The 27,354-nt window shown below is 40.7% G+C and overlaps 2 protein-coding genes across 3 annotated transcripts; both read right to left on the reverse strand.

Moving 5' to 3' along the window:
* Positions 1–1,585: 1,585 nt before the first annotated feature.
* On the reverse strand, positions 1,586–9,607 carry GATD3 (glutamine amidotransferase class 1 domain containing 3). 2 transcript variants are annotated; one of them, XM_059840024.1, is made up of 7 exons: positions 9,373–9,607; positions 6,084–6,136; positions 5,333–5,446; positions 4,876–4,995; positions 3,664–3,756; positions 3,182–3,338; positions 1,586–2,565 (listed from the first exon to the last, which is right to left on the reverse strand). In XM_059840024.1, exons 1-7 carry the CDS (start codon positions 9,484–9,486, stop codon positions 2,437–2,439), a joined length of 780 nt encoding a protein of 259 aa, XP_059696007.1. In that variant the 5' UTR covers positions 9,487–9,607; the 3' UTR covers positions 1,586–2,436. The 2 variants fall into 2 exon arrangements, with proteins under 2 accessions (XP_059696007.1, XP_059696006.1); XM_059840023.1 differs by having other exon boundaries at positions 1,586–3,338.
* Positions 9,608–10,370: 763 nt separating this feature from the next.
* Positions 10,371–26,075, reverse strand: PWP2 (PWP2 small subunit processome component). Its single transcript, XM_059840028.1, has 21 exons — positions 25,920–26,075; positions 25,697–25,809; positions 24,871–24,965; positions 24,419–24,518; positions 23,781–23,924; positions 23,232–23,367; positions 22,575–22,795; positions 21,961–22,104; positions 21,177–21,247; positions 20,312–20,448; positions 19,077–19,225; positions 18,316–18,463; positions 17,136–17,286; positions 16,601–16,781; positions 15,505–15,652; positions 14,494–14,602; positions 14,090–14,155; positions 13,739–13,957; positions 12,508–12,658; positions 11,427–11,501; positions 10,371–11,277 (listed from the first exon to the last, which is right to left on the reverse strand). Exons 1-21 carry the CDS (start codon positions 25,935–25,937, stop codon positions 11,118–11,120), a joined length of 2,736 nt encoding a protein of 911 aa, XP_059696011.1. The 5' UTR covers positions 25,938–26,075; the 3' UTR covers positions 10,371–11,117.
* Between the last annotated feature and the right edge of the window lie 1,279 nt (positions 26,076–27,354).

The raw sequence follows: 27,354 nt of genomic DNA on the forward strand, positions 1-27,354 counted from the left end.
AAACAACTTTCTTCTGATAAAAAAACCCAAAAACTAAAACAAAAACCACTTAACAAACACAACCAAAAAAAACCCACACCACCAAATCCTTGAAAACTGTGTCTTGTCTCAGAGGTTTTTGGTCAGCACATTACTGGGAAATTAGAGAGAATTTTAAAAATGAAAGGCAATTCTGGTGCATGATTCTTTCTCGCTTAAAAAGCACATTGTTTCTAAATTCAGAGAAATTTAAAAAGAAGGATAAAGAGAGTTGAGAACTGTTTTAAAGAGGCACCATCTGGATGATCCAACCACCAAGTTACCACAGCTGCTGGCTGATAGTAACAGCAATTTCTTCAAAATATCATCTTTTTTCTCAGGGCACCTGAATCTGAAGATTCAGCATCTAAGGAAGCTTTGTGCCACCACAGCTTCACTTACTAGGAACTGTAGACAAGAGAAACCTTAATTCCAGCCCTCAGCCCTGCTGTGGTGAGGGAGTTCATGGGAAGGTTTAACCCAGAGCTGAGTTCTTGCATCTGAGGGAAGTGCTGTTAGTACAGGCACATCAGCTGTTCTTCCACCCTGGGTATTTCAATATCATTTCTGTTGTGTGATATTCTGTCACCCAGTTTCCTTTAAGCCTCCTGTAGATGTGAGAAACACATGCACTTTAAAATGTTATTGCATTTTATAAGAGCAATGACCTCCTATCCTCTGCTAACCTCCTCTGTATAAAATTGATCCTAAAACTATCCACTTTGTACAAGCAAAGCTCATGAAGGGGTGTTTTTGCACTGAAATATATAGTGGCAGTGTTTTAAATTCTATTTCTTACCAACTTGATGCTGAAAATTTCGTGAAGAATATGACGCATAAGCAAAAAAGGTTTCAGAGAAATGTCCAAAATTCACTTTATGAACCATGCCTACTTCCACAATGACTTGGTGTCTGTGTATGATTCCTTTGTAACCTCACTGGAGTTGGTAATCTGCTCAGGCAATCTCTGAAATCCCCCAAGAAAACAGAGCCAGCACTGAAGAACAAATCCCAGTCTTCTAAATCTAGACGTGTTTTTATTCTTTTAGTGACAAAAAATTAATCATTAGGAGGCCCCAGAAGCAAAAAGGCTTATTCCCTGAACCCTGACTGAGCAAGCTGAGTCTACCCAACACTCACACTCAAGGCTTCTCTTCACTTGCCCCAGTAAAAAATGCCACCCCCACCCCTGGCAAGTGTTCACCCACAAATAGCATCTGCCATACACCAACTCAGTCTAAGGCTTGTAGATTCATTTATGAAACCTACAATTCTCCCTTGAAAATATGGGTTCACTTCAGCAAGTCTGTCATGGAAGAGAAACTTTAATCCAAGGTAACAGGTGTCATTTTGCTTTTTTGTTTGTTTGGATTTGAGAAATGCTGTGTCCTGCTCAATAGGAAGGTGACAGAAAACTTGGAAGAGGCAGAGAAGATTCTGATGAATTCTATATGGAAAAAATATACAAAATTGGTGAATTGAAAAACAGAAGAACTGCTAAAATGTACCAACCAGTGTAAGTTATCAAAGGCAGCTCCCAAACAAAAGTGAAAGGACAAGGATAGGATAAAGGCAGAAATTAATTTATTTATACATCATTATTCCAGACATTCAATAATACTCCTTTGGAAAAAGCTTTATTGCCCTAAAGCAGGGGAAGTTAGGATAATTTGAGATTGTTTTTTCCATTCACTACTTGTCATACAACTGCTTTAACAGGGGTGCTGTCCTTAAGAGTTGTGCGTCTCGTCAGTGGTTATTGTTTTCTTCTTCATTTCAAGACCTTTTAAAACTACAATGGGCCAATGGATGAGTTTTTCAAAGTGCTGCTGTTGTGGCAGTTGTGTCCTGCTGCTGACTGGTGTTCAGAATGACTTTGTGAAAGTAGGATTCTTTGAAATTTAAACAAAATCTTTTCATTAATACCAAGTTAAATTAAGATGTGGGAGATGTCTTTTCCTTTCACAGATGACCCTGGCTGTTAGTTCCCAGACACAGGCCTGAGCTTGGACACCTTGAACCATTCATTCCTCTACTCCCATTCTTCATCCACTAGATATGTTGCCATGTGCCAAATCCCTACAACACATCTGCCCTCAGCTTCTGAAAGAGCCTTGAGTCTCTTCTCCCCCCTTATAATTGGTTTGACACTGGTGCGGTGGGAAGAATTTCTTTCAGAACACATCCAGCCAGCTCTCTCCAGATGGAAAAGCTCAAGAAAATCCTCTGTGTCTCAGGCCAGGCTCCTTGTCCTCTGCAATGCCCCTCTCTCAAAAAGGCATGGAAAATCCTGCAGCTGGGAATCAATCAGCTTTGTATCAGCATTCACTAGAGTGTGAGCAGGACAAGCACGTGCAAAGGTCTCCATTGGTCCATGATATGTTTGATACCACACCCTAAATTTAAACATTTCTGATTTTATTTGCCAGTTAATTTTAGCACATTTTTTACCATGGCCCCAATGCCATCAAAGATATGGTGTAATGCTGTTTCACACATAAATGCTGGCGTGGTCACCACCTTATTTTTTGTATCCACGTGAGCTTCGTAAAAAGGAGTTAAGGAAAACACAGCACTTGCAGATGCTGCCTGCAAAATGAACCAGCACTGAGAAAACCGCACAGTTCCACTATCCTATAAAACTTCCTCCAAATATGGTATACCATCCAGCTGTAAAGACAGCTGCAACCTATAATCCAAGCTATGACAAGGTATTTTTTGCCAGAAATACAAATGCTGCATGAGAAATCTGTGGAAACACCCAGAAACGCCAGAAAACCTACAAAATTCACTGATGGTAGTAAAATGTCTCTGAGTACAGTCTGCAGCATAAGACTTCAGGAAAAGAATAAAAATCTCAAAGAGAACTGACCAGCTGTATATAACCCACACCAGTTTTATGTGCAAATTCATTCAGCCCTTGGTGTACTACTGGGTGCCCAAGGGAGCTGACTGAGAACAACTTCTGACACCCAGTGTGTAGTTACACAGCACTAGTTACACTGCAATAGTTCTGTGTAGAGAGGAGTTTCTAATCCTGCACAGCACCACTGCTATCTGCTACCCGCTGCATGTTCCCATCAAAATCTATGTGCAAAAGCACAGATTTTAATGTCACATTTCTAAATTGTCTCCCAACATGGAAACTACCAGGAAAGGATATGGTTACCTCTTTCACACAGTGTTTTGCTCCCAGCTCTTTGATGGCTCCTGCAGTCCCAGCATAGGGCCACTTGCCCCCTTCCTCTTCTTCGTGGCCCACAGTTACCTCAGCACCAGAGAGCACCTTCGCTGCCAGCACTGGGGAAATGCAGCACAGGCTGCAACACAAGGAACTGTAAGAGCAATTCTACAACACCACTACTCCAGAACTTGCTCACAACTGACATGATTCAAATGAACACAGCCTTGAAAATCTGAGATACATCACAAGGCAACTTCCTCTCAGCATTTCCCCAGCTTCTCCTTTGACAAACATCAACATACACAAATCTTGAAAAACAAATATAAAAAATAGGCTGCAAATGATACAAAACAGAAGATCCTTTTTCCAGTTCTAACAACAACAGCTGCACATTTCAACAAGACACAGGTTGTCTCCATGCTCACACTTTCAAACAAATGCCATCCAACTCACATACATACCCAATAGGTTTGCCTGCTTTGTGGAAGTCTTTCAGGACTCGCTCAACTTCTCTGTTCACCTTGCAATCCTTCCCATCAACAGCAAAGGTAGATCTGTCACAACAAGAAACTTACACAAAGCTCAGTATAAACCTACAAACAGAGGTATTTGCCTATTTGCTGAGAAACTGGCTGCAAAGGGTCATACTAAAAAACTGGTTAAAAACCCTCTGTAGATGACCATCAATGCTTTAACCAAAATGTCTCTTTTTTAAGGCTTTGGTCTGCCAGAAAGTCCCTTACTTAATAAAAACATCTTAAAATGAGAATCATCAAATCAGCTTTCTAGGATTACTAGAAGTTGAACAGCAATCTTTTCAAAGAAGAAAAATATCTAAGAAGAAAAGGGAAGTAACATTCACGTTTCTCCAAGCCAACAAAAAAGCATCTCAATAGCAAGAAAATCAGTTTTCCACATGGCTAACTCCTTCTGTTTCCTTTTTTTTTCCTGAGTCAGTTGTTTTATAATTATAAAGCAACAAGGGATTTTTTGGTAGGCAGAGAGGAAGAAACAGAATAATAACATTACAACCACCTTCACCTCCCTCAGACCCAAAAATAAACACCACTAGGGGGAGGAAAAAGGACTTCTTATGGAATATCTAAACTCTTGAGTTTTCATCAACATTGAAAGAGAATTTAAAACAAGACAATGACAAGACTTTGAAAGGAGTTATCCTTATTAATTAGGAGTTACATATGTAGTAAATAAGGCCACTTATGGATTTTATTGTGTGAATCTTAGTTCACAGAATGACAGAATGGTTTGTGTTGGAAGGGACCTTAAAGATCCTCTCATTCCAATCCCTCTGCTATAAGCAGGGAAAACTTCCTCTAGGCCAGGTTGTTCCAAGCTCCATCCAACTAGCTCTGAACACTGCCAGGCATGGGGCATCCACAGATTCTCTGTTCCAGTGCCTCACTATCCTCACAGCAGGCAGCTGCTACTTAGTATCTCATCTACACCTACTTTCTTTCAGTTTGAAACCATTTCCTCTTGTACCATTACACCAGACCCTTGTAAAAAGTCTCTTTCCATCTTTTCTGCATGTTTCCTTCAAGTACTGAAAGGCTGTAATTAGATCACCCCAAAGCCTTCTCTCTGCCAGGTTGATTATGCACAGCTAATTATGAATATTTAGTTGAGGAATCTGATGTTTAGTTGGCACTCACAAGTTTTTGGCAGCTCCAAATCCACCAGGGAATATCACAGCATCGTGTTCTGCTGTAGTGAGCTTAGCCAGGCTTGAGATTTTACCACGAGCAATTCTGGCAGATTCCACTAAAACATTCCTTGAAGAACCAGAAATAAAACAATGTGATTAATTAAGCATTTGCACACAGAACAGAGTAAATAAAGTTGTGCAGAGGAAGAGGAGGGTGAAGAAGGGAGGAAGCAAGAACACTGGTATTTAGTAACTGAAGCTATTGATGGTTCTGAAATGCTTCTGCTGGGAAACACAGGCAATGACAGACTGTATATAATCAAGTCCAGAACACTCATGTAATATCTTCTCTCCAAGAAAACCACCACAGCTGGCATAAAGCTACTGAAGGCATTCAGCCAAGTGCTACAAGAGCCATTACAGGCTGCTACATCTGAAGAAAGCCTAACACATCACAGACTTGCCTTGACTCAGCTTCAGCTGGTTGACCTTTACTGTGGTCAATGACATGCATCTGAGGGACATCTGGAGCATACATCTGAACCTCAGCTCCCCCACGGCTCAGGTGAACCAGGACACTGCAAACATGGAGATACAACATGCAGGAAACTTTAAGGGAGAGGCTTCATCTGACCCCTAAACCTGCTACAAATATTCCACCAATTGACTTTGAAAGATGAGGAAAAACACACATCCTACCAAAGCAGGCAACCAAGAACAACAAAAGCTTTCTTTCTCCAAGTCCCCAGGTGTTACAGAAGAATCTCACAATTAACATAGTCATTGACATTTAATCTAGGTCTAGGTGACACATCTCTTATTAATTCAGAGTAAGAGTTAATTCCACTTAAGCATTAACAATTCTGCTGTCAGATTTAGCCCCAGGAACGGAAACTTAAGTGGTTCTGAAATTAAGTCTGTATTTGACTCTCCTGAGATTGAATCTGGAACTCTGAATTCCTGTTTCTGAAGAGAGTCTCTCTCAGACTCATTGTTCTGGCACCACATGCACAGTGCTGCATCTTTGGACAGTCACTGAGTTCTACAAGAATGCCACCTGAGCTCACAATCAGGCTGTGAGAAAACTGTGAGAAAGCTTCATCATTCATCTCTCAGGGTAATTCTGATGGCCAGAGACAGCAAAACTAAATTCAACAAACTGCTGCAATGTAATGGAGACTTTTGTGGAGCCCACACTCCCAAAATGCTACTTACGCTGATGCCTCATGGATTTCTGTGCCATCATAGACACCACAGCCAGACAGGACCTGCAGGGAGAAAATAACAGAGCATTGCAGGTGACACAAAAGTCTCCACAGGATCTTTCACAAGGTAAGATTTAAAAAATTAGTTAACAAGCAATTTAAAAGCAAGCTCTTACAACGCCAGTGAACATCATGCTATTAGCGCTGGTGTCACCACTTGACACACTGCAGAAATGGCATTTCCTATTTATAGCAACCCATCACAGGGCTCAGAAATAACCACTATTTATTTCCTGGCTGATACATTTATACCACAGTTAATAACCTGATATGTTACCCTTAGGAATGCTTTTTTTGAGCACACAGTGGGCTGTTCTGAGTGTCATTCATCTTTCTTATACAGTGTCCACATCCATGTGAAACACTTCCTCACCCAGGTGCACATCCATCAAAAGAGGGACAGAAATGCACTCTGAGGTGGCACCTAAAATAAACTACTTTACCTGCTGCTGTGTTTAACCTGAGCATCTGAATCAGAGATCAACAGCTAAATCACTTTTATTGCAGTAATACAGTTATGCCATATTAGCCATACTTCTCTTTAACTCTGTGGAAATAATACTTTTAATTTATTTATACACACTGGAGAACAAAAAGCACAAAGCAGTCAGCTACCCTTGTGTGGGTGGAGAATCTAACAAAGTAGAAGGATAAAAAACTTTGTTTTTCCTAAAAGCCATTGTAAGACTGAAACAAAACCAAAAACATCCAAAGGTTTATCTAGATCCTGAAAGTACATAGGTGAACTTTTTTGGGGCTTTTTGTTTGGCTGTTTGTTCTGAAAGGAAAAAATCCTGTTAGGAAGTAATTTTATTTTTTTTTTTACTTTAATCTTTTCCATCCTAGTTTTCCCTCAGGTTTTTTGTTTGTTTTTTTTTTTTTTTTAAGCTTGAGAGTTTTTAAACATAGACACATGAACAGAAACTCACAACTGAAAGGAAACTCACAACTGAAAAAGTCTTATCTAGTAATGTCAGACTTTAAGGGGCTTTCCAGTCACAATACCCAGGTGCCTGCTATCCTGGGCAGCACTTCACCAAATATCACCATCACTTCACCAAATGTGCAAGTTATATGAATGTTCTTTTGTCCATGTTAATCCTATTCTGATATTTAAGAGCTGCCTTTTGCTTTGTAACTTTTTGTCTTATCTTTCATTTAACACAGACTGAATAAAGAGACAAGCAACTGTGCTAGGGTTATGCTCTGTGAGCAACACTTCTAAAATTTTTCTGAAACTCAGTGAAACCAAAATATTGTAGCATTATTATTGCAAACTCTTCTAAATATAAACTCTTCTGTTATTTCAGTACCTGCTTGATAATAGATCTGTCTTTTACCACAGTCAAAAATTTACATCATTAATGTCAAAAATCAAAATTCTTTTCCCAGCTCTATCTTAAAAAGCTGTGACTTGCTAAAATGACAGCATTCCTGTTGAGTTTTTTTTTAGCCATTCGGACCAGCATTCTGCCCTTTCCCAAACCAATTCTGCCCCAAAAAGATTTCTTTATGCAGGCAGTGCCTTCTTCTTTTATGTTTAATGCTATCTAGACTATGCAAAGCTTGAGCTTCAAAGACTGTCCACTGAGTTCCAAAACTGTGTATCCATTTGTGACACCATCTACAGCCTGTATTTTTCTTTAGCAATCTGTAGCCACCTCCTTGCTTTCTTCTGTGTTTGTAAAATGTTTTACCCCCTTCCTGACAAAAAGCATAACCCAGTTTAAATATATTCACTGCCAGTACCTCACCCTGTAACACCATAAACTATTTCAAGCCAAATCCTCCTGGGTTCCTCAGTACAAAGGAGACATGGAGCTCCTGGAGTGGGTTCAGTGGAGGGCAGTAAGGATGAGTGTGGAATCTCTCTTACAAGGAAAGGCTGAGGGAGCTGTTCAGCTTCAAGAAGAGAAGACTGAGACCTCATTAATGTGTACAAATATCTAAATGGGGAGTGTCAGAGGATGGACCAGGCTCTGCTTGGAGGTGCCCAGCAATGGGACAAGAGGAATGGGCATAAAATAATGCAAAGGAAGTTCCACCTGAACATGAGGAAGAATTTCTTTCCAGTGCAGTGACTGAGCACTGGGACAGATTGACAAGTGTGAAAAATGCCTATTTTATGATTGGCTTTTTGCAAACATTAAAATGAATATTATGTGTGTTATGTCAGAAAGTTATGCTGTATTAATTTGCTTAAGTAGTGTGCTAAATATAGTTTTAGGTTATAACATAAGGATAAAATAGAAACTATGCTATGTAGGATACTTTTTTCAAGAAAGGACTTGCAGTGAGATAGCAGCCAAAGGACACCTAAATCTTTCAGAGAAAGAGAATTTTTTGCTCTCTTATCAGAAGAAATGAGCTTCTTCCTGCCTCACTCAGCCCTGAAGATGCCATTAGGACTAAGAGGAAGAAGCTGACACTGACCAGACAGAATCCTTTGTTTGAATGGAATTTATGCATCATGTATGAGATGTATGAATATGCAACAGGCTGTTGCTTTTAAGGGTTAATCCTCTGTTAACGTGGGTCCTTTCTGGGCCTTATTTTGCCCAGAAAAAGGTACCCGGACGTCCGTAACTTTTTGTTTTTATTGTCTCATATTGTCCTAATCTCAATTGTTCAATTTTTTATTACTCTAATTATATTACTATTTGTATAACCATTTTATTACGATTAAACTTTTAAAATTTTAAAAACAAGTGATTGGTGTTTTTCACAACAAGGAGGGTATGGAGTGTCCCTCACTGAAGATATTCCAGAACCGTCGAGATACAGCCCTGTGCCAGTGCTCTGGGCTGGCCCTGCTGGAGCAGGGAGGTTGGACCTGGTGACCCACCGTGCTCCCTTCCAGCCTGACCCATCCTGGGATTCCGTGGTTCTTCCCAGATCAACTCCATCACAACAACAATTATACAGACGCCAATTTTTACATGTTTCCCACTCCTGGTCTGGCTTCCTCCAAGTTTCCGAGCTGCAAGCAGCTCTTTCTTCTCAAATTCAGCGTCTCTCAGGGGTCTCCAGCTGTCGCAGCCAGCAGGCGAGGCTTGCCCAGGCCGCCGGCCCGCCGAGCCCTCCCCTGCACCGGCCCCACTGCCGGAGCGACCCCGGCTGCAGGGCCGAGGGTGGCTGTGGAGAGCCAGACAGTGGGAAAACACAAACAAACAAACAAACAAACAAACAAACACTTCTCCTCAGCGCTGCCCCGGCCCCCGCACTCCTCCATTACTCACCACAGCGACGCGGGCGGCGCGGCAGCGCCGAGCAGAGGAGTGGAAGGAAGCGAGGCCGCCGGGCGCTGCTCGCCGCAGCGCCGTGCACAGGGCCGGGCCTCGGGAGGTCAGCATGGCTGAGGGCGGGGGCAGCGGCGGCGGAGGAGCCGGGAAGCGGGAGCAGAGGAGCCGAGAAGGGGAGCGGCGAGGCCCACGGGAACCGGGATGGCCGCGCCCGGAGGCCGCTGCGTCCTTGGCGGCGCCGGCGGCGGCGCCCCCTGCAGGCGGGGAGGGGCCACCTCAGGGCCGGGAGCCGCGGGCCCTTGCTCCCTTCCCGGCCCTCACTTATCGGGAATGGCAGCGGCGGGAAGGGGACTGAGGGCGAAAAGATAACGGTGCGGATATTACAGGGGAAAAATAAGCAAGTTGGCAGACGGTGCAAAACTGAGAGAAGTTGTTGGGTCCCTTGAGGGCACGGAGGGCCTGCAGAGAGACCTTGCTAAATCAGAGATGGGCAATCACCATCTGTATGAACTTTGGGAAAGTGCTGGATTCTGCACCTGAGATGGGACAATCCTGGATATACGGGCAGACTGGGGAATGAAAGGCTGAAAAGAAAGGTATTAAACCATCAGAGTGTCCAGAGGAAGGCAGTGAAGATGGTGAAGGAATTGAGGAGAAGGCATGTGGAGAGCACTTGGGTCTGTTGAGCCTGGAGGAAACTGAGGGAAGACCTCATGGCAGTTACCTTTAATATTTAAAGCCCCATAAAACAAATTCAGAAGAGCAGAATATGCTGAGAAAATCAATTCTGGATCATTGGTAATATTTGTAGTATCTTCATTAAAAGCTCCTTCAGCATGTGGCTTTAAAGTATTACAAAGTAATACAATTCTTTGTATTCAGGTCCCTGCTCTTATTACCCAATTCTCCCATCAATTCACAAAAACAGAGGGCATCAAAAGTTTCAGGTTTTAATGTGTTAATAAGCAACATTTAAAAAAAAGACACAAAAGGGCTTTCATCAAAAAAAGAAATTTTTTTTTTTAATCAAAAAATCCAACACGCCATGACATTTGTAACACATTCTCTTACAGTTTAAGTTACATTATTGAGTTGGTAATGTCCAAACAAATTTTCACTTTAGTATCTCACGGCTGTCAGGCAAACCTTGACACAAGCTGTAAAGTCCCATGAATTTTCTCCAACTGCTGCTGCTATGGGTCCTCATTTCTCCTCCTAATTGAAATCTCATCAGGTTTGGAGGTTACAGAACTAAGAAAACAGTGTTCCAGATATACGTACATATTAAATCCACGTAAAAGAACATTTAAAACATTTTGAGACCAGTACATTTCCAATTAAGAAATTTTTTCTATCCTTTTTAAAATTCAGAGTAGAGTGTAGGACAAGCCTGCACTATAAAATTCACAATACTTAATGTGCAAGGTATTTTTAATGAAGAATAAACTTCTTCCAGTTGTACTTCTTCCTTCCCTAGAACACTTTTTTGTTTTCTTACTTAAAATCGGGTTTAAAAAAAAATAAATCAGTTAATCAAGAAATCAATGCTGTCCAGCTTATAGCTAAATGGAACAGGAAATAGGCCAAGTGCCATCCATGGCACATCCCACATTTCCATCACTACCTCCCAGAGAACTCCATCACACTGTTAGGAATTGATGCCACTATGAGGGCCACTCATTCTCAGTGAATACCACTGCATAAAATACTGTCTGAGGTTTTATCCCTCTCACAAGGAGCAATTAGGAACTCAAATTATTCTTATGAGCTTCTTGCATAAGATAATCACTGTCAGAATCCAATTCTTCTTCATCTCCTGGTGTTTCCTCTGCTGGACGTTTCATGCCCCGCTGCTGGGAAATGGCCAAGGCGTATTTGATGTTGTAAATGTTCCACTCACAGCTGTAAAAATAAATAGGAAAACGTTGTTTTCCCTCCTAAAATAAAAACAACTCTAAAAGAAGGCTGTCTCAAAAGTTTTAACAGCACACTGTCATCCCCCAAATCACTCCAGGTTTTTGATGTGGACTTTCAAGTGTAGCAATACATACAGTTTTGAAACATCTTCAAAGTGACGCTGGATGCTCTTCTGGAGGAACTGAATCACAGGGAGCAGCTTCACTGACCTTGGATGGAGAAAACATGCAATTTGCAGTGCAGTTTGTTTACATATGGAAGTTTAGAACTTGTCTATACTCTCAAGATTCCAACAAGCATACAACTTCAATGCCAACTTTTTAAGATAATCCTAAAGATAACCTCTGATTTAGACTCTGCCCACAATGATTACACTCAATACAAGTAATATATTATGAGAAATATTTTTTCTTATGTCCAACTGCATCTTGAAGAGCTAATTCTGCTTGCTGCAGCAATGACAGTTCCTTTCAGATACTGCAAGACTTTCTGAACAAGAGGGCGTTTGTTTTACATTGCCCTCTTCTACTTTAGCAGGAACAAAGGAGAGTTGTTCCAGTCATTTCAGTAACTAAAACCTTAGTATCTATGTTGAAGCAAGGGAAGAGTTACACAATGCACTGTTTTTTAAATTGCAGGACTCCTTCAGGTTACCTTTCATTTAGCCCATTTTAAATTTGTAAATTTGCCTGGTTTTGTTCCTAGAGGTCTAAAAATTCCATATTAGGGGTGGGCTGAATATAATTCACAGACCAGGCCTGTGTAGTTCTGAAGTACTCTGTAGGAAGGCAGAGTACTACCAGCTAGGTCTGTAAAAATGCAATCAATATCTGTACATCACCTTTCAGTTACATTTAAGATGCATAAATGTTTAAAAACACAACTGCCAAAATCTTGCTATCGCTCTTGAAATTGTTCTGCAGTTATTGTCTAAGCAATTCAAGCTAGTTTTACCTGTTGTATTTGAAAAATGTTTCTGCAATGTATCTTCACAAATCCAGTAACATATTCTGTAACACACACTTTTTAGAACCTTTTTAGACCTTTAAGATCAAGTCCAAACTGTAACTTTTATCATATAGAAGTTGTAAAACTGAAGTGTTCTAATAGTAGTGCATTATCTAGAATGTCAGTAAATGTTAGGTAAAAGCCTTAAAATGACAGGTTTTTAATTTTAATATCCCTGTCAGCATTTTGGCTTTCACAGAATCTCACCTTGTTTTCAGCTTCTGTCCATGCAGCATAAGCAGCTTATGAGCCCAAATAAGATAGAACTCCAAGTGACAAGAGGTCTCAAATGCAGAGGCCAGGAACTCCAGTAACTTCTCCACATACAGGTCTGGCAGTGATGAGCAGACAACATCAACTGTGCAAAAAGAAAAAAAAAAACATGAACATTCAGTAGAGTTACTATGTGGAATAACATGAAAGAGACCACAGGAAAACAGGGGAAAGGAGAAGAAAGCAGCATTTTGGCAAGTGGTGAGTATTTAGTGCTGTATTTCAGGGTACAATACCACAATCTCTCAGAGGACAGATGTTCCTCCATTGAACCTTCCAAACACTACTGTATTTAAAAAGCAAGAAATTAACTCCTTCCTCTTCAAGTTCTTCCTCCTAGCAGAGTACTCTCCCCAGCAGCTCTCCTTCAGAATTTTTACTTCCACCCTTTTCTCCTCTTTTCTAAAGTAACAGACTTTTTTGTTGCTGCTCCTGACTTCACCCAAATTTCTGTACATGGTGGAACTAGTTATGCACAACAATCAGAGGCAGTGATACTTGAAAAGAGAGCAAAGTCACCTGCCCACACAGGAAATGTCTGAACGTTGTCAGCAACAGCACAGCATAAAGAAACACTATTTAGAAGCATCCAAACTAATCTTACATATAACTAAATGACCTCATTATATATAACCCACTCTCAAAAACAGGTTTTGCTTAAGAAATAGGCACACAATCATCCTGTTAACAGTGGATTACAACAGCCTCTCCTCAGTTGTACTCTGGCCTTCCAATCATTTTCCAAGCTCTCCACTAGATGTTCTGGAGCATCAGTGTCTTGTGCTGTCAGTCCAAGAACCAGGCACAGTACTCCTGATGCGGTGCCACAAGTGCTCAACAGACAAGATTGATCACTTTCCTCAAACTGCTGATTACATCCTTGCTCCTGGTTAATGGTCTTCACCACACAGACAAAGTACTCAGGTTAAACTTGATATGCCCCTCCAACATCAGCTGCTTCCCAGAAATGACATCCAAAAACTGCCTGCACCTCTAGGCCTGATCAAATTCCATGCTGACAAGTCACTAAATGAGCATGAAGTAGATGGGTAAAATTAAAACATAAATTAACAGTAAAAAGTCCACCTTTACACCCCAACTTGTTTTGGCTTGCACACCTCTGTTTACAGCTAGCTCAGTCCAGTTTCATGGCAGATCCACTCACCTTCACTGCTAGGGACAGCCTCTATCACCTTCTGAATTAATTTCTTTTCATTCAGCTTGAAGGCCATGACAATAGCCACAGTATATTCCTTCTGACTCAGTGTTTTGTGGATATTGCTGGGTGTGACATCAATATCCAGCTCAAAAGGATCAAAAATTAGCCCGGAGTCCAGTGAATAGAGCAGGAGGCCCTCTGTGGTGGTGGCTGCCCAGCTTCGTCCTAGAAGAAAATAACAATATTTAACAACAAAGAGGGGTGTTCCAGAATGGAAACAGAACCCTCCAGTACTCTATTCTTTCACACGGTTTATATGGAATAAAAAAAAATCCTAAATAAACTGTTGATACTAACCTGTAGGACAGAATCGCACACAAGTCACCCTTATTTCTGGTTTGAAGTGTCGATAGCTCATGTCACCTAAAAGAGAAATTTGGAAGTGATTTAACAGATTCACCACAAGTTCAAAGTCTAATTACCAACTCCTGATTATGATGTTACCATTAAATAATGTGCAGCATGGTAAAACCTGGCAGAATAAAAGACTGGGTAAGGAAGGCACAGTCTATGTCCAAGAGATCCTACAGCTTAAGTGGTGGGACCAAATTTTGTAATCCTGATGTTAAAACAGAGCTAAACAAGTCAAACCCTTCTTACCTGTGTCAAAGGTTCCAGTGCACATAGAGGTAGAAACAAGAGAGAAAAAGGTTCCAGTGCACATAAAAGTAGAAACAAAGAGAGAAAAGCCAAAGCCATACCTCTTTTTACTCCAGGAAGAGGGATGGCAACACCTTCGTCACCTCCACCGCCTTCATCAATCAGAGCCATGCTGCCAAATTCAGTCATTTTTCTCCGATCTAAGTACTCCTGGAAAAACATGCAAGTTCCATTCACTGCACTGAATCTCTTCTCAAACAGAAGAGAGCAGCTTAGACTGCGCTTTCACATTACTGTAACTTTGTTCTACTCCAGACATGCACTGTTTGCTTCCTCAGCCACAGCCCTACTCTTTCTGTCCTGCAGGTTCCATAACTGCATTGTGCTAATGCACGGGCTGTGTGGCCAGACTGCTGCACATGAGATTTTAGGGACTTCACCATGTAAGTGAGATTTCAGGGACCTCCCTGGTCCTCCTTTCTAAATACCCATCCCCTCCAGGATTCTGTTTCAGCTTGTTCACTTTCTTTCAAGGCAGATGTTGAGCTACACCAGCTCACAGACCACTGCTGACAAAGGATACTTGGAACCACAGTCAGATACAGCCTGACATGAACAATCATTCATTCTTGTTGGTAAGGGGAGAAAAGAGCTACTGGAATTTTTTTCCCTTCTGATGTTTTTCATAATTCACTTTACTTTTGAAGGATTTTAATTTGGCATTTGGTAATATTCAGAAACAGAGTTAGTGATGTTGTTCTGTGTCCACAAAAAAATTCCTTCATTTCTTTGCTAACACAAACTGACACCTGGGGAGTTAGCTTAGTACAAAAGGTTGGTAATTTAAATTTTCACTCCCATTTTAAGTCTAGTGCCAACTAACTTAGTTATGCTTGAGAGTTCTGCCCATTCAACACAAGCACACTAAAATGCTGGAAAGAGTTTCAGGAATTCATTCTGTTCCAAGAGGAATATTTCCTTCCCCCTCTCCTGCACAAAAATAAACCCATTCTTTAAAAAACATTCATGAATGACTCTTAATGAGATGTTATATCAAAACCAAAGTCCTATGGGGGTGAGAAAATTTTAAAAAGACTCCTGTGTTTACATACCTCCATTGCATCTAAAGAATGGTTGCATGAAATTTCGAATTTTTTCATAAGAATCTGTTCCTTGACATTATATATACAGACAAATTTTGACAATCCACCTGCCAGAATAGACTGACCATCTGCTGAATAGCACAGAGTTGTAAAAGACCTGGTAAAGAAAAAGAGAAAGCAGTTTAATTTCACTTTCACATCTGAGCTAAAAGATATGAATACAATGTGAAGACTCAGAAAATAACCACTCCGTGGTAAAAGGGGAGATCCTCATTCACACAATATGTACTTCACACACACCTTTACTACAAAGCATTCGGTGCTTTACTGTGAATCACAGACAATTTAGAACTTCAACAGCTTCATGAAATACTTCCATACTTCTGAATCTGAGTCATAGCTCAGTCAATGAGCTCTCAACGACATCATGCATGACACTAAAAAACATTCAGAAGAGCTACAGAAAAACCAATGCCATGGCATGTTTGAAAGACAAGGCTGAGAGCTCACCAGCAAAAAATACTGTTTTTTTTCCAAAAAGTTACTGTTTTCTGTTTTGGTTTTTTTTTTATTTTGAGTGGAAGCAATATGGAAAAAAAAAAAGGGGAGAAAGAGAAGAATAACACATTTCTTTGATATACTTCTGAGAGCACACAAATTCAACTTGCTTTTAAACATTACTTCACATGCATAGCAACAGGTCATAAACCCCATACTTTAATTACCTTCTTTAAAAAATTATAATAGTTTCTACATGCTAATGGTTGTACACTAGTATTTCTGAAGAAAGATACCTACTAAAAAAAACCTCACCCATAGCAAATTAACACCTTGGCCTGAGAAGCCTAATATTATGTTGGCTACCCAAGTTCCTAACAAATGAGAAAAAACACATGCTCAGAATGATGCTGATCAGTGAGAGAACACAGCCAACTACAAAAGGGAGGCATCTACATGTCAGGAAGGCTTTTAACATCCAGCATCAGAATCAGGAACATCTGAACAGCAGATGCACTCTGCAATCTTCATGTAGGAAACAAATGAAAAACAACTCAAAAGGAACCCAGCATGGCACACTCTTGTCACTGCAGCCCCCTGGACGTACTTGCCCTTGGCTGCCTGCTTGGCAGTTATTTTATCCAGCTCCTTCCTCCCCATCTGCAGATCGTGCCTGCCCTCAATGGAGCCAGTCTGCACTGCATTGTCATGATCCCAAAATGTTATCTGGCCATTCAAAGCAGCAACTGCCAGCTCCTTGCCATCAGGACGGAAGGCAACAACAAGAACTGCAAAGAAATTAATAACAGTTAAAAATGCACTCAGATGCTTTTCTAAGAAAATACCCTTAATTTTTCTAGGATCTTATCTCAGCTATTAGAAAAAGTTTAAGAGCAAAAAGTAAAAGTATGACTGTACTTTTTCCTGTGGACAACATACAAATGTTTAGCTATATTATAATGCTAAGTTAGAATTAAAGTATTTATTGCACTGTTAACCAAGTACAAGAGTGAAGTATCCGAACTTCTGATTTCCATTTCCATGAATGAGTCTCTCTATATTTGACATGTTGTGTTGTTATTAACATATTTTCCATATTACGTTTATATTTGATAAAAGATGAGAAATGAAACAAAAATTACCATCTGAGTTAATTATTAATGTCTCCTTAGTTCTCCAGCTGTCCAACATATCCCATAATTTTACAGTCTTATCCCAAGAGGCACTGGCTAGAACACACTTCATTGGATTAAAGGACAAGCTGCTGATGGGACCCTCATGACCTGCTAAGACCTACGAAGAGAAGAAAAAATAACCTGGAATTAGGTGAAAGAAACTGAAATCTGTGTAGTCTGCATTCAGTAAACTCCAGATACAGCCAATAAACCATGCCTGACTTGTCCACACACATTTGAGATCACTTTTGGACACAGGGCATGATACACACCAGTGATTGTCAATTTTTTATTTTCACAAGTTTTAAAAAAAAAATCCCTGAAGTGTTACCACTATATAGGCATCTACAACCACTTCTATGCACACACTTTAGGGATGCAGTGTGCCATTTTCCTCCCTCCTTTCAAAACAGTAAGACCAATTGTGAAAAACCAAGTCATTATTCTGAGAATTCAGTATCTCCTGCAGCTGAACACTTCAGAATAAAAATAAAAATAAAAAACTGAGAATAGGAGTAACAGAGATTTTAATTTCATGGAGGTCCTACTCCTCCAAAAAAATATCAAGGAAAGAAACTAAACTCAAAACTCTGGAGATCCAGTCAAGTACATCCTGAGTTACTGAAGTGATCTGTATTCCATGGCTGTGCCAAATTAAATATGTGGGTCATTGAGCTCTTGTACTTGTACAGGATGTACAGGAATGCTAAAGAATTGAAAAAATCATTGAAAAATCATGTCCCTGCTCTGCTCCACCAAGACCCTTCATGAAATCTGTATCAGTCTTAATACAGCAACTATTACCTGCAGAAGATATGTGGAAAAGAACATCTCTGAACAAGGAGGGAAAGACTTTCATGCTCATGTGTTAGCTCAACAACACTGGTGTTACTTCATCACTAGAAAGAGCTCATTACTCAAAAATTTTAACAACTATTTCCCACACAAATTCAGGGTGAGCTCCATCCAATAAATAATAAAAAAAAAAATGCTGAGAGCAACATAGCGTAGCTCCAGGTTTTGAACGTAATTATAACAAAACACTTCATGTTGTACTGAAACCCCCCTACTAATCCCAAAGTTGCTGAGTATCACCAGACTCCACACAGGGCTAAATTCAAGCCCTCCCAACACTCTGGGTCCTTACATCCAGCAGCCTCCCACTCTGCATTGACCAGATGAATATTTCAAAGGAATCCTGGGAACCAGCTGCCACAATCTCACCACTGGAGTCCACAGCTAAACAGGAGAACTGACTTGGTCGTGGAGAGGTAAAGGTACGGAAATTCCGGTACCTGTTGAGGAGGTGAAAATAAATTATGAGAACATTTTACGTAGATTTAAAACTGTGTTTAACAAGTTTATTTACAAAAGGAGTTCATTTGTTTTGTAAAGACTTCTAAGCTATGTACAGAAAAAATATTCTTTGTATAAAATTAGATATGATGCCTCAGCAGGACTGCAAGATCCAAAAGAAGTATGAAAAACTGCAGAAGTAGGAGACAAAAATACTCTGAGGAGCTTTCTTCTATTAAATAGCATGTGTCAATTTTTTAGAAACATGGGCTTGCTTACACACCCAGCTCTGTGCAAAGCTGTATTATACTATGGAAAGTGTTGTTAGGCAAGTGCCTTCTCCCCATTTGAGTAAAGCTAGACACTGATTTTCCAGGATTTCCAGCTTCTCTGAGGAAAGTTCTTCTGGAATTTTCTTCACAGAAACTGGATGGAGTAAGAGCATTCCTAATAACTATCTAAATTTAAATCAAAGGCTGAACCAAAAACCAGTAAGGCAGTGCTGCTCACCTTAATGAGACTTCAAACAAGCAATCAGCAATTTGCTGTATTTTGGGGGGAGTGTGAAAGCTGAGGACTAAATGAGACATAAAAGCTTTCATGCAGAGTTACCTGTGCAGATCAAAGGCACGCACTGTTCCATCCAGGGAAGCACTCAGGACAACATAACCAGTGGAAGTGAAAGTTACAGCAGTTACACCACTGTTGTGTTCTGTAAAGGTGACAAAACAAAAGCTGCTTGAAGTGTTCCACACTTTCACCTGCAGGACAGACAAGAAAAGACTTCTTAGAATTGCCATCATCAGTAAAGAGAGAAAATAAGGGGAAGGCAGCAGCAGCAGAGTAAAGAAAGCCTAATTATAGAACTCTGCAACAGCATAAAAGACTTTCAGTAATAGCACTCAAGAAGCCACACCTTATCATTAAACCTCTTAAGACATATTTGCAACATAAAAATCTAAGTGGACACAAAGTTGAAACAAAGTTAATAAAGGAAAGTAACACTTGGTGAGCATGTTGAACTTCCAAGCTTATACTGTCAAATAAGACAGGTGTCAAATTCGAAACCAACTTAAAGTCATTAAAGAAGTTACAACTGAGATGATATTCCAGCTGTTTTGGTGTTTTTTCCTGAACAAAAATGTTATGCATTTAGCTTTCTGCAGTTGGAGACTTCTCAGTTTTGGCCCATTTTCATCCTGAATGGCAGAAACCACGAAGTGGCAGATCATTTTCTGACATTTAAAAGTTTTAACAGGACATCAGCTACTACTCTTGTCCAATTCATGTATCAAGACATTGTGGCAAAACACCTTTTAAAATAAAAGTACCTGTACACACAGCCTATAATTTCAATGCAAGTCATCCATGAGAAGTTAATTTTTCTCTTAAATAACAAGCTTCTGGAATGGCACATTTAAACAAAAAAATTGCATTTGCATAAATAATTTGAAATTAATTTAATATCAAAAAACAATTATTAAAAGGGCAAGAAGTTGGGTGGCTGAAATTCATTCATCCCAAGATATCATGGGACCATAAATAAATTAACATTGATGAATTAGTTATTCTTGCATTTATGGTAATGGGACCTGCAGTAATTAAAAAATCACCTGCTAGAAAGCATAAGTGATGCAATTTACAGCCACAGGTAGTAAAAAGCAAAATATATATACTCTAGAGAGAAAAATCAAAACATCTGTGGAAAGAGAGGATAAAAATTTATGACTTTATAGTAATAAAAATATGTACCAATTACAGTAACAGAGCGTTCTACACAGAATGGAAAGTCAAGCTGCTTAGAACATTATTAGAAGTTCACATTCCAGCAATACTGCCTCACTTACTTTGCCATCCTCCCCTCCAGTTACTATGTACTGTCCATCTGGAGAATATGCCAAGGAAACCATGCTGTTGAAATGGCCCTGCTGCTTCAGCACGTAGGACTCGCTCTGCCACTCCCACACCAGGAGCTGACCCAGACCTGTAAGCACAGCAGGATTAACCACAGCCACCAACACAGGGACCCTACAAATGCAAGCCACAAAACACACAGTGGCAAGCAATGTCAAAAAAAAAAAAAAAAAAAACCACAAAAACCAAACCAAAGATTAATGCAGACAGGTTGAATTCTGCATCTTTCAGTCCTAATAAGAGCTTTTTCCTTTTGTAACTTCAAGGCAATTTCCCCAAAATATTTCCTCCACAAGCTGTTACTTGGAATAATGTTTTCAATACTACAAAAGCAATGCTATCAACCAGTTGATAAATGAGCTGGAAAGAAAAGCAGGGCTGCATATAAGAGTAACATTTTGGGTTTCATGCAAACCATTATGGACAGGGTGGGAATGCTGGAACATCCAGGCAGGTTTGTAAAATGCCAACAGTAACATGTGGCAAAGAAGGAGAGAACAGCCAGGAATGAAAGCAGAAATTAACTATGAGGGATCTGGGCTCTCCCTAACTCTGTTATGAGCTTTCCTAAATAAAATATGTATTTTTTCCTGTATGAGCAAAATACTTTTCTGGATCATCAGAATTCTGTGGGAGATTCATTACTGATATTTATTTTAGTATACCTAGACACCACAGATATAAGAGTATCAATTATTTAACATCTGGAGTCAAACTAGCAAGAGGACTTTGGGCCTCATGCCCACTACATTCCTTATTTTTCCCATGAATACAGACCAAAAAAATAATCTGACAAACCTGAACATCCAAAGGCAATCCAGTCACCAGTGCAGTTGATAGAAATAGAAGCTATCCTTTGGTCTGAAATACTGAAGTAAGAGAATTAACCAATAAACAAACTTGTGTGATAAAACTTCAAGTCTAATATTTATTAACACTGTTCAAGCAAGTTGTTTGATTGTTTTACTGAACTACTGTACCACTGTAACATCAAAAACCACAAAATTCATTCCTTTGTTCCACTCCAAACCATCAAACATTCCTTATTCAGAATGAATGCAGAATATCTGCATCCCAAAGACGTATTTGCCAACAGAGTAAAACTCCCCCAAGTTTAAGAAAATAAAACAGGGGCTTTTTTGTACATGGAAATTGTAGTTATGGAAAAGAATCTGATTTGATTTCTTAATTTAGACACAATTTACAGATAATTTTACATATGCAGAACTTTCCAGCTAATATTTTCTACAAAGAAACTGAAAATATTAAAATGGACAGAGTTAAAGAAGTCTAGCCAACAACCAGGAACTCCTGAGTACTTTCCTTACTCAGGTCTCACTTTTCCAGAATAAGGAGTGGAATTATATGGTATTTATTACATTAATTTATGGTTCTGCCTTTCCAGAAATTACAGTATTAAATAGACAGTCATGTTTTAAGATTTTTGTGCTCTTTTTTATTCATCTTTCACTCCTTAACATGATGTGTTCTCAATCAAACAAACATAAAAGCCCTGCAAAAAAAACCTATTCCCTTCCCCCACAAAAACCAAACCAAATAAAGTGACAACCCCATGGCTCACCTCAAGGAGTGGATCAGATTGAAATCTGGAAGCTCATGGAGGTGAAAGACTCCAGAGGCAAAACCAGTGACTAAAAGGTGTGTTTTCTTGTGATAGGCTGCAGCTGTCAGGCTATTAAAATCTCCTTCTTTATTGAAAAAATACCTGGCACCCAAGAAACAAGAAAAAAAGTGAAGGTTGAAGAACAGGATGTTGTTAGAGCTGCATCTCCAAGCAGCTCACCAAAGAGGCTGATGAGCCACCTTTATGTCATCTCCTGAAGTCAACCAACCCCTTCTAGCAAGAAACCAAACCCTCCAGACTTAGAGAGGGTGCTGTAGTAAAGATCCCATTTACAATTTCTGAGTTCCAAACAACAGCACACCATGAGTCAGTATTTCTTATATTGTTAAAATTACACTTGTTATTCTGAAGGTGAAAGGTAGTGCCCAACATATAATCAAGGTAAGACAGACAGGAGTTCTACTAGAACTACTTAAAATGGGATCTGTAGTAAATTTCTAAATCCTGGACAGTTTTATACTGCTTTGAATAAGTTATAACAGATACAAAAAAAAGCCAGTACAATAAATCCCCATTACAACTTTGATTTTTGATAATTGAAAACCACTTACTTTGCAACACGTGAATATTTAACTTTATTTCTAGTCTCTTGCTCACTTGGGTCAGCTTTCCCATGAATTTCTTCACCCTTGGGCTCTTCAAGCAGCTCTTCATCATCTTCTTCTGCCTTCTTTTCCTTTGCTGCATCTTTAGGGGGCATGGGCTTCAAACCATCCAGCTCAGTGTCACATTGCCACACACACAGAGCTGCATCCTGGCTAATTGTGTACAGCTAGAATACAAACACACAAATTATTATTGTCCAAAATCCATGCTCTGTGCTCTGCAAAAATATGAATGTGAACCTGCAGAAGGGTTAGCAAGTGTGCATTCTAGTCTCAGGATAGAATCCAAGGTGCTTTGAAGTGGGAGTTTTACTTGTCCTGAGAACTGGTGAATTATTTGCCTGCCCTCAGAAAAATTTTGCAAGGACCAAAGACAACTTGATGACCAGTCAGCATTACAGCTAAGCTACATCATTTTTTTCATATTTGAAGCCATAATGTTTTGGGTGAGCAAATTTAAACACATAATTATGGCAGAGCAATCAAGAGACACTTCTGTGTTTTCTAAATTCTGAGATATTGTCAAAACAGTCACCTAAAGATAAGGTTCTGTTTCCACTGTCTTAATATTACAATTCAAGTGTGTTGTGTGATTATACATACATCTAGGCTGTTCTCTTCAAAAAAGCAGGCAACTATGACATCCTTATGGCCTCCAAGAGAGTAGTAGATCAGGTTTGCCCATCGTTCTGCTCCAAACACCCACGTAGACATGTCCTTGCTCCCCACTGCAAAGCACCTGCAAAAGAAAAATAGAAAAGAAAATCAGAACACTGGACTGCAAAACTCTTCCCTGGGTGGAGAATGTTCTGAGCTTAAATCCACCAGTCAACACTTTAATTTTACAATCAAGTTTTGTAAACTGTGCTTGGTGACTTTAGCAGAGGTAGAAGGGGCTAAAACACATTCAAAAGGTCAATCCTGCTCACATTCCTAAGGTATGTTCCTTTTATGAATTACTATGCATTTTCATGCAAGAATCCACTATTGATTCCCATTTTTTTTACTTTCTGGTCTGCTTAATTGAATTTTTTAATTAAAGACAGAATTTCTAAAGCTAGTGCAACACTTCAGAGGAAGGCAAATGAGACTGCAATGTGCATATAAATATCAACATGTGCAGGTAAACATTGCTTCAGTTTAACAACTCACTTGGAATCATCAGTCCAGTCAATACAAGTTGTTTCATCATATGGGCCATAGTAGGTTTTGTCCAGAACAAATGCATTAAATTCTCTTTTCTTCCCAGGAGCATGGTACAGGTAAGCAAGATTGTCTTTTGTAACCACAAATTTCCTGGCATAAGAAGGGGGGGGAAAGACGTAATTGCACACAAAGCTGATAAAGCAAACAACTGCTCAGTACAGACTGCAATACAATGAAGCAATACAATAATAAAGAGGTTCCTGCACTACTGAAACAACAAAAAATTGATTGCTTTGGAACAAAAAACAAAGTATTTGCAGATTGATATCCCCCAACTTAAACATTATAAAAGAGAAAACCTGCAGTAAAAATCACTGAAGTTGAATAATGAAATTCTTACTCTCAAAGCCCCAAATCACAAGGAAAAGTTCAAACACTCAAATCAGGATATTCTATTTCCAAGGCTTTGCCTTCCTTCTTTTCTTCCTCTCTCAATTTTACAAAGTGATCCTGATCAGCTCAAAGATCTCCCCTCACTCATGAATAGGAAACATTCCCAGATTGATCAGGATGTCTTCATAATCACAACCAGTTTATGGGGCAATTCCTGCTGTTTTGTTCTGAAGCATGTACTCTTTACTTACTTGCCATCAGGGGAAAAGCTGACACTGTGAACTGGCTTGTGAAAATAAAACTGATGTATCACACATTTCCCAATCAAACTCACAAGCAAGGCAGCTCCCTCTGTAAGGGCAGAAAAAAAGGATCATGAGAATAACTGAGTTCCCAAAGAAATCATAATCCTAGCAAACTTTCTTCTCTTAAAGAGGAGGGGGGAAAGCTTTACAAGACAGTATGCTTAATATTATTAAAATAAAAAAAATACAGTCCAAATTATGAGGCACTATCCAAATTCTGCTAACAAGTTATTTTTAAGTTCTGTAAATAAAGATACCTTACTCAAAAATTATAATGCAATTTCTAAAGCAGACCAGTTCTAATTTTGTGTTAAGGCTGAACACCCAACAGATTTCATCCTCTCAATGCTGCATTTTTACTGAATTCTTTTACAAAACAGATATCTTTGTGCAAGTACCTTCATCAATCAGAATGGCAAGGCTTCCATCTGGAGAGAGCCCCACGCACACAATATTGAGCCGTGTAGCCAAGGGCAACGTCTCACACTTGTTACTGCAACAAAAACACACAACAGTAAAATGGGGACAGGAATGCAGGAAGAACATCAGTGTCAGTGAAATATAGTTTGGTACCTTTGTTTAAGGCCATAGACAAAATTATATGTAAAACCCCGACAACTTTGTTTAGCTGTCACAACCCCATGAGCACCAACTAGGTGGGTAGTTCTGTGCAGGGCCAGGAGTTGGACACGATGATCATTCCAGGCTCCAGGATGGTCTGAATTTCTACAGAACAGAATTATAATTCTAGGCTCCAGGATGGTCTGAATTTCTACAGAACAGAATTATAATTCCAGGCTCCTGACTGGAACACAGGCACAGGGAGCATCGATCACAACTCTGGCACACAGGAAAGGCTCTAATCCGTACCAATGATGCTCTAATCCGTACTATACACAAGACAGAAGCACGCATAGAAACCATACAACTAAATCAAACACAAATCTATCTTCCCTTTTCTTTTTTTTCCTTCTGAAACACACCTTTACGTAATCCCTCTGCTATTCTCCACACGGGTGTACCCGCACAACACCGTGACAGCTACTCCACCAGGCAGGCTTCTACCTTTGAATGCTAAAGCAGACCCTTTCCAGGATATTTTGGCAGGCCGAGCATCCCGGAGAGCCCCGTGGGTGGGGCTCCAAAACGTCCTCAGAGCTTTATTCCCCCCGAAACCCCCGGGCTGGCAGCGCCAGGCCCTTCCCCGCCCCTCGCCGCTCTCACTTCTTGAGGTCGAAGAGGGAGATCCTGTTGCCGACGGGGCTGAGCAGGGAGTTGCCATCGCGGGTGAAGCTGAGGTTGCCGCGGCGGTACACGGTGCCCAGCAGGCCGGAGAACTGCGGGGGCACGAAAGGGCAGGGTTAGAGGGGCTGCGGAGATGGGGATCGGGGGAAGGTGATGGGGAGATGATGCTGGGAATCGGGGGCTGCCCCCGGCCCGCGCTCACCCGGTACGCGAAACGCATGGCGGCCACACGTGGGGAGCGGGGCCGCGGAACTGCGGCACCGAGGGGCGGGAACGAGGGGAAGGGAAGGAAGGGAGTAGAGAGGGAGGGACAGGGAGGAGAGAGGGAGGGGAAAGGGAGGGGAAAGGGAGAGGGACGGCTGCTACAGGCCGCCGCTCCCGGGCTGTGGCACCGCCCTGTGTGCCCTTCCCCAAGCGCGGGCCCGTCGCCACCCTCAGCCGCTCTGGGCCCTCCCCAGCTTCCCACCAGGGGAGCTCTGGTTCTTTTCAGTAAATATATTACGGTATTTATACTTTTTAGTAAATGCATTGGAGTGACTGTGAGAGCTGAGCCTGTTTATTCTGGAGAAGAGAGGGCTGAGAGACGTCAGCAGTCCATGTAAATACATCCTAGGTGGGTGTCAGAGGATGGTGCCGGACTCTTTTCGGTGGTGGCCAGCGTCAGAATGAGGAGCAGTGGCTGTAAAATAAAACACAAGGAGTTTCAACTCGACATGAGGAAGAATTTGTTAATATCGCGGGTGGCAGAGCTCTGGAACAGCTGCCCAGGGAGGACAGAGTTCCCTCTCTGGAGACCTTGCAGACCCACCTGGATGTGCTCTGTGTCACTGCTCTGGGTGATCTGAGGTCACTCCAACCCTGACTATTCTGTGATTCTGTAATTAGAGTGGAACCACACTGAATGCCTAGTGTATAGATGTGAGAGGTTTATTTTAAAGCAGTTTTTTTTGCAGTGGAAAGGATGTTTGGTGGTGGCCAGTTTGATTCTTTTCAATAAAAGTGTAAAAATATCACAAAGAAAATGCATAAGGAAAAGAAAGGGAAGGAATGGGTAAGAGTAGATAGTGGAAACATAACACCACCCATGGATCTAGTGATGAGACTTGAGTGTTGGCATTTTGATGTCCCTTGGTCAGAGAGATGGTCACAGTCTCGATCCTTTGGGGATGGGGGCCCATAAACCAAAAAGTTTCTGGGCTTATGTACAGTCAGATTAGCACTGGAACACCCAGATCCCTCCCCAGGAAGGGAATTCTTCATGTCTGACACAAGACTGGGGTACACAGCACCTACTGAGGGAGAGTTCCAGAAGGTGTCAGGGGCTGCTTTGGGGTCCTTGGTGGTCTCAATCCCCCTCCCTCTCTTGGTCGTACCTGCTCCATGACCCCACTTCTGCACCCACACAGGGGCTTGTGTGGGCACCGTGGACCTGAACAGCAAAACTGGCACCTGAAAGCTGCTGCCCTACCTTGGTATTTCCCATTTGAATGGTTATTGGTGTTTGAGGCTTAGCAATCTATTAAATCCTTACTGTCTATGCTCCTTCAGCTGGGTCCTTGGATAATCACTCACAGGGGTTAGTGTTGCAAAATGTGGAATATATCAAAATTTACTTAAGTCAGGATGTTCTTTGATGG

This window comes from Haemorhous mexicanus, chromosome 2, assembly GCF_027477595.1.
Source record: "Haemorhous mexicanus isolate bHaeMex1 chromosome 2, bHaeMex1.pri, whole genome shotgun sequence".
NCBI lineage: Eukaryota > Metazoa > Chordata > Aves > Passeriformes > Fringillidae > Haemorhous > Haemorhous mexicanus.